General features: G+C 36.5%; 1 protein-coding gene across 1 annotated transcript in view; it reads right to left on the reverse strand.

Moving 5' to 3' along the window:
• The window catches only part of LOC107563007 (transcription factor Dp-2-like), a 24,656-nt gene that overhangs the window by 11,508 nt on the left and 5,827 nt on the right, over nucleotides 1–7,321 (reverse strand). Inside the window, exon 3 of the mRNA XM_016247779.1 lies at nucleotides 3,330–3,492. Coding sequence (XP_016103265.1) covers nucleotides 3,330–3,485 — 156 coding nt within the window. The 5' untranslated portion in view covers nucleotides 3,486–3,492. The remainder of the gene's footprint in view (nucleotides 1–3,329; nucleotides 3,493–7,321) is intronic.

A 7,321-nucleotide genomic window follows, 5' to 3' on the forward strand; every position in this document is an offset into this window, starting at 1 on the left:
TTCGTTCGTAAGGTTAGTCTGGACCACTCTTAGCAACACCTTATCGCTGTTCACAGCTCACTCCACTAGTGGCCACCACTGTGCAAAAACCTTCTTCACATTTCAGTCGATACGATTGTAATTCTGTGGCAAGAAAAAGTGCAGAACCAAATAAATATTACAATTCTAAAGTTGTAATACACCCAGTGTTCAATTAGTGTTCAATTAATTGAAGTGTTTTTATGCAAAGAATAAAACTGTCATTATACTGATGGTTGTTAGTTTTTCCATTATAATATACAAAGGCACATCGGCTGGCAAAATATTAGGCAGCACATAATTAGGAGTCTATTTAAAGGGAATGAATGTGATGGGGAGTTTGGTCAAACTATGGCAGCGAGACAGCGAATAGTTGTCCTAAATTAAAGACGCCTGCCGCAGAGCATAATAGTGTCAGAATAGCTACCATGTCAAAGGATACAATTCTACAAAAATGTCGCCTGCCACGGGAGCAAATTCAGCAGCTTTTACATCTTGTTGGTCCAACTTTGTCAAGACAAACTCGACGGAGCTACCCCCTAAGCCCCGAAATTCAGCTGCTGGCAGCTTTCCGTTTTTATGCTGTGGGGAGTTTTCTGGAGGTGGTTGGGGAAGGATATGGGCTGAGTAAAACCTCGGTGTTGCGGTGTGTTCACTCCATCTTGCTCCGTCACGCCACCGATTACATAGCCTACGTACGCCTTACGCCAGGCATGAAGTGATGGAGGCACACCAAGGCTTCCATGCCATTGTGTGTGTCCCGTGAGTAATTGGCCTTGTGGACAGGACACTTATCCCCATCGCCAACCCATCAGCACTCAATCAGGCCTTCATAATATATATGAACATAAGAATATAAATGACCCTTTCAAAATCAAGCGAAGCCAAACAGCCAGTTAATGTAGCTGATTAAGGCAGAATACTTTTGGCCGTGAAGTTGCAGGTTCGCACTTGCAAAATTATACATACATACACACACACACACACACACTGTATATATATGATGATATACAGTGTATATATATGCAGTGGGTATGGAAAGTATTCAGACCCCCTTAAATTTTTCACTTTTTGTTATATTGCAGCCATTTGCTAAAATCATTTAAGTTAATTTTTTTTCCTCATTAATGTACACACAGCACCCCATATTGACAGAAAAACACAGAATTGTTGACATTTTTGCAGATTTATTAAAAAAGAAAAACTGAAATATCACATGGTCCTAAGTATTCAGACCCTTTGCTGTGACACTCATATATTTAACTCAGGGGCTGTCCATTTCTTCTGATCAGCCTTGAGATGGTTCTACACCTTAAGTTGAGTCCAGCTGTGTTTGATTATACTGATTGAACTTGATTAGGAAAGCCACACACCTGTCTATATAAGACCTTACAGCTAAAAGCAGACTGGTAATTAATATTGCTATTTAAATATGACAGGCTCATAACTCCTAAGACATGGGAAATACAGTTGTAAATGGACTTTGCCTTTTCATTTGAAATTTGGCAGTCACTGTGCGTTCGCGAAAGCGAAAATGCAATTTTGCATTTGGATGTCGTCACAATTTATGCGTCCACATATTGAAAACACAATTGAAAATACAATTTGCTATTCTATTTGAAAATTGTCCGGAATATCGTTCCATAGAGAGAGAGAGAGAGAGAGAGAGAGAGAGATATTGATACATTTACACACTCCAGTTTGTTGTTAAAATATAAACATTTAAACAGTGGCTGTATTAACTTGTTTCAATGATGGATTTATTCAAACAAACATTAAATATTGAAGAACAAAAAATATAATGAATATGTAACAGCCCATATATTTAGCAAAATACTCCTTTTGTTGAGTTTTAAAACACTAAGTGTTGAAACACTGACTAAGCAGTTACATGAGACGTGACACATTTCAGTAAGTTGTACGGTTTCTTTCAACACCTCCTGATGTTCTTTCATGTTTATTTTGTGCTGTAACTAGTAGTAAAGAAGAAGAGATGATCAATCCACGTCACAGCGCATTAAAGAGTGCCAAAACTGCATTTATTGGTTGAATTTCATAATGAAATAGACATAATTTGAAAGCTGATACTTTCTTTCATTTATTGGATTGAAGGCATGCTACAAATATAGGTTCATTAAGTTTTGTTCATGCATCAACTGAAAAGAGCATAGATCGATTCTTGGGATTTAAGAATCGATATTACTTCATCAAAATGAAAACCGATTAAAACCAAGATATCAATATTTTCAACCTAGCCCTAGTAAATTTAATACTTTTTTTATCTTAAAGTATGAGCAATAGTAAAAACTGGAAGGGATTGACCTTAAAGGATACATATTATGCCCCTTTTTACAATATGTAATATGTCTCTGGTGTCCCCAGAATGTGTCTGTGAAGTTTCAGCTCAAAATACTCCACAGATCATTTATTATATAATTTTGAAAATGCCTATTTTGAGTGGAAGCAGAAACACGCTGTTTTTCGGGCTTGTCTCTTTAAATGCAAATGAGCTGCTGCTCCCTGCCCCCTTTTCTAGAATAGAGCTGCACCATTACAGCTCAGACCTGCTAAAAACATCTGTTTTGGTTCTGATTATCATGTTTATCGTGCTGAAATCATGCGTTTTAAACCATATGAGTTTAAACTTCTGATATACGGTTTTCTGAGTGCACTCATCCGAAGCACACGCACAGAAAGCGGTTGTCACAGCATGTGAATACTAAACTAAGCTCTCATTCACACACAAGTTTACGTTAAAAACACACATGAGTTACAAAAAAAGGTTATGTCTGTGAAGGTAAACTGTTGGGAAATAAATTGCATGTTTATTTTAGATCTGTGTGGCAGCAGCAATATACAGTAAATACATCAATAAATCCACTGTTCTCGTCTTCTCTGAGGCTGGGACTCTAAACAGTGTTCTGAGCTCGTCTCTGCAGCCAAAGACAGAATAGTTAGCATGTTTTGCTCAAACTTTCGCCATGGCATTAGAACTGGTACACCGTTGTCGCTTGCGAAAACACAATGATGGCACTATGGGTGTAAACTTACAGATTAAGGGGCAGCAATATTATAATGAGATCCCGTTGCCACGTCACCAAGGGAGCGAAATCAGACGTGCTCGTTTTCTCAGACGCTTGCAGAAAAAAGGCTTCCCAAAACAAAGTTACTGGGTTAATCTTTTTCATGTTTTATTGGTTGGAAGATGCACCGGGGACCTGATTATAGCACTTAAAACCTGGAAAAGTCCGATTTTCATGATATGTCACCATTAAATTCCCATCATGGTTGTGTTATTCTGTGGCACTCACCGAGTCGGTGGGCATCAGGCTGCTGGCGTGAGTGAATTCAGCCACCAGCTCATCGGCCACCTCGTTGTAAGATGTAGTGCCTTTCTTTTGCACCTTCTCACACACCTTCATGGAGAAGTGCCTGAGGCCTTTACCATTCTTATCTGCCCTCTTCATTCTCTTACTGCACAGACACAGAGAAAGACAAAGACAGAGAGTTTGCATGTTTAATTTCTGGACCATACATGTAATGGGTAGTTTTTTCTTCATTTTTTTAAGAAAAAGATTTTAAAAGAAAATTTAGCAAAAACAAAAATGAAGATAGTTAAGATTAGTAACATGAAGATTTATTGCATTATGTGCATCATTTTTGTGACAATTAAACCCCTTCCAATTCTCACTACCGCAATGCCAAAAACCCTCCAAATCTCATTACTGTAACGATAAAACAAGCAAAATGTGTATATTAATATAGCCTTGACTATACTTTATTTAATTTAAGTTAATTTTATTTTTTATTAAAAATTAAAGTGTTGCAGCAAAAATACTATATTGCAGCAACGGGAATTACTATTAAGAATGAAAATAATGTCACAATGCAAAACATCATAATCATAATAAAATAGGTGATAAAACAAGCAAAATGTGTATATTAATATAGCCTTGACTATACTTTATTGAATTTTATTTTATTTTTTATTAAAAATTAAAGTGTTGCAGCAAAAATACTATATTGCAGCAACGGGAATTACTATTAAGAATGAAAATAATGTCACAATGCAAAACATCATAATCATAATAAAATAGGATTAATTTCTTCATGTAAAATTTAGTTTTTTTTTCTTAGTAACACTTTACAATAAGGTCCATTAGTTAATATAATTAACTATAATTATTAGTAATAATAATATTAATAGTAATAATTAATAATAACATTATTATATTAACTAACATGAACAAACAACAAAAAATACATTACAGTATTTATTAATCTTGGTTAATGTTAGCTAAATGTAAACACCGTTGTTTATTATTAGTTCATGATAATTCACAGCGCATTAACTAATGTTAACAAACACAACTTTTGATTTTAATAATGCATTAGTAAATGTTGAGATTAACATTTAGCGAAGATTAATAAATGCTGTAGAAGTATTGTTCATGCTTCTTTCATGTTAACTAAAGTAGTTAACTAATGTCAACTAATGAACCTTATTGTAACCTAAGTGTTACCTTTTTCTTTATTTCTTTCAGTTTTGGGATGAACATCTTGCAATTCTAAATATGCATCCAAGAATAACCAGCAGGCAAAATGTTTACTCCAAACACATGTCTGGGATAAAGATGAATGGCCATCATAAACATATACTCCATTTACATCCGAGTTCTCATATACACATCCACACACACTCTTAGGAAGTCTTATGATGGACTGTTGTTAAAGTGGTTTTGTGAAGCAGCAAACTGAGCTCTGTTCTCTGCTGTAGAGGAGGATGACACATTTCAGAGTAGTGTGCATTGAGTAGTTTACATCCATCATTTACATTTGCCATTGTGTGATTCTATACATACACACACACACACACACTATCTGGGAAAGACACACACCATGTCTGGAGTTGTGACATACCACTATGAGGCTAGTGAGTGTATTTGTGCTCCCAGCATGCATACGCGTGTGCACACATTTTCATGTGTGGTTTGTGTTTGACTGGGTCTGTGGCCCGGGGTCACGTCACCGTAGCTTCACTGCAGGATGGGTCAAGTTCAGGCAACAGAGGTGGGAAAACAAGCAAACACACGATGAGTGTGCGAGAGAAAGCGAGTGACTCAACATGACGTCAATGCATGGATACAAGCACACTCATTCACTTAATTCATTCATATCTGCCACCAACAGGAATACAATATGGAGAAAGGGATGGTGCACCATGTGTGACTCTAAAAAAAACAACAAAAAAAAACAATAAAACCAGACAAATCTAAAGCTAGACTTTACATTTCTTTAAGAGGGCCTTCCCAGGACCATCACTTGCTTCGTTTCTGAGTGAATCAGCCGATTGAATGAGTCGTTTATGTGAGGGGTTAAGAGACAGAACTTTAGTCTAAACCAGGGGTGGCGAACGTCGGTCCTGGAGAGCCGCAGCCCTGCAGAGTTCAGCTCCAACCCTAATAAAAACTCACCTGCCTATAGCTTCCTAGTAACCCTTCAGGCCTTGATTAGCTTGTTCAGGTGTGTTTGATTAGGGTACCTAAAGAGGAAATGACTATTAAATCAGAATACAAAAATGCAAATATTTAGTTTTTAATGATGAAGTGTAATTTCTGAGCCATTAAGCGGAAGTGTAAAATGAACAACTGTTTTCAAACAGGTTTCCTGAACAATCCCCCTCGTCTGCTACTGGTCGCATAAACAGATAGCCCCGCCCCAAAGACTTTTGTATTTTAAACTGGAGTAGAAGACAGAATTTTTAAAATGTGTCATTTTTGTTAATCTTTAGTAAATCAAAAATATGAGTAAAATAAAGGAAACTGTGACAATAAAAGAGGGTTTAAACCGTGAAAAAAAATCATAAAAGCCTAAAATATTATAGAAAATGTGATTTAGTTATTAACACTTAGAAATCAATATATTAAGTGGGCGTGCTTGAGAAACTATTTAAATAAACTTCTATATAAATTAGGGATGTACCGATTCACTCAACTCACAATTCGATTCACGGTTTTGATTTCACGATTTGATTCACTTTTTAAGACAAATTATAAATTAAATGTCTTTTTATTATTGCTTAAGACAAAATGCTGCACATTTCTTTGTCAAATTGAAATGTAACACTATAATAATATACTAATATAGCACTTGTAAAATATTGCTCTTTTGTTGGTTTTGATTGCTTCCATTGTCCTCATTTGTTAGATAAAAGCTGGATAAAAGCGTTTGCTAAATAACAAAAATTTTAATTAATGTAAATGTAAATAACAAAACTAAATTTAAAATTTAAAACAAGCCCCAAATCAAATAAATATCACAAATAAAATAAATATCTTCATATAAACAAAGGCTTTGTCTGTGCTCTTAACATTTAAAATTAGAGGCAGCCACTGCATTTTAATCACGATCCAAACAAAGATGCTGCATACATGCAACATGAGCAGTTTTTAATCTAAATTAGGTTGTATAATTTCTCAATTTGAAGCAAAAACAGAATGGTTTGACTTAAATTTTGTAAAACTATACATAAAAAATTTCTGCATCAAACAGAAACAGCAGACGAGCTGAACGAGATGCAGATGCACTCTCTGCCAGCAGGTGGCGCTTAAAGCGTTTTCTTGGTTTCCGCTGTAAACAAAGCAGCGCTGCACTTATTAACTTTAATATGCAGGGCTCCAGACTGAGACCATTTTTTCTGCCTGTGCGACTAAATTTTGTGTGCGGTCGCTCCGGTGCGACCACCGCATTGGTCAACTCATAAGCGCTCCAATTTCTGTTGCATATGAGAAACATCAAAAGGCAAACGAAACTGAAAGCATAACGAAACAGCGCTTAGAGAGTATACCTACTCAGCAACAGCAAAAATGATGCGCATATTGAGGAAACGATGGATGGTTTTCAAGCGAAAATCAAGTAAAAGACCGCTTCTTAAACCAGAGAAGGGGAACATGCTGGTATTCTTGTGGGGAAAAAAACATGCAAGCACTGTCACCATGGCCGGACTTACCATTGGGCTTGAATGGGCTGCAGCCCAGGGGCCCCGCCTTGTAGGGGGCCCCGCCTTAACACGTTTACATTTGTTCAGTTATGTGCCAGTCAGAAATTATTAGCCGCATTTCAACTGCACACACGGGCCAGCCGGGGCAAACAACTTCCAGCTTCCAACTACATTAATTCGAAGCCATAATCAAACAGCATAAACTGGAATTTATGATTTTTTTTCACATAGAAAAAGGACACGTATTAAATCACGTCTGCGCTGAGCCGAATCGCAGAATAATTAGTGATCACATCGATACTT

The sequence above is a fragment of the Sinocyclocheilus grahami genome, unplaced genomic scaffold (assembly GCF_001515645.1).
Source record: "Sinocyclocheilus grahami isolate Dianchi unplaced genomic scaffold, SAMN03320097.WGS_v1.1 scaffold853.1, whole genome shotgun sequence".
Classification (NCBI taxonomy): Eukaryota; Metazoa; Chordata; class Actinopteri; order Cypriniformes; family Cyprinidae; genus Sinocyclocheilus; species Sinocyclocheilus grahami.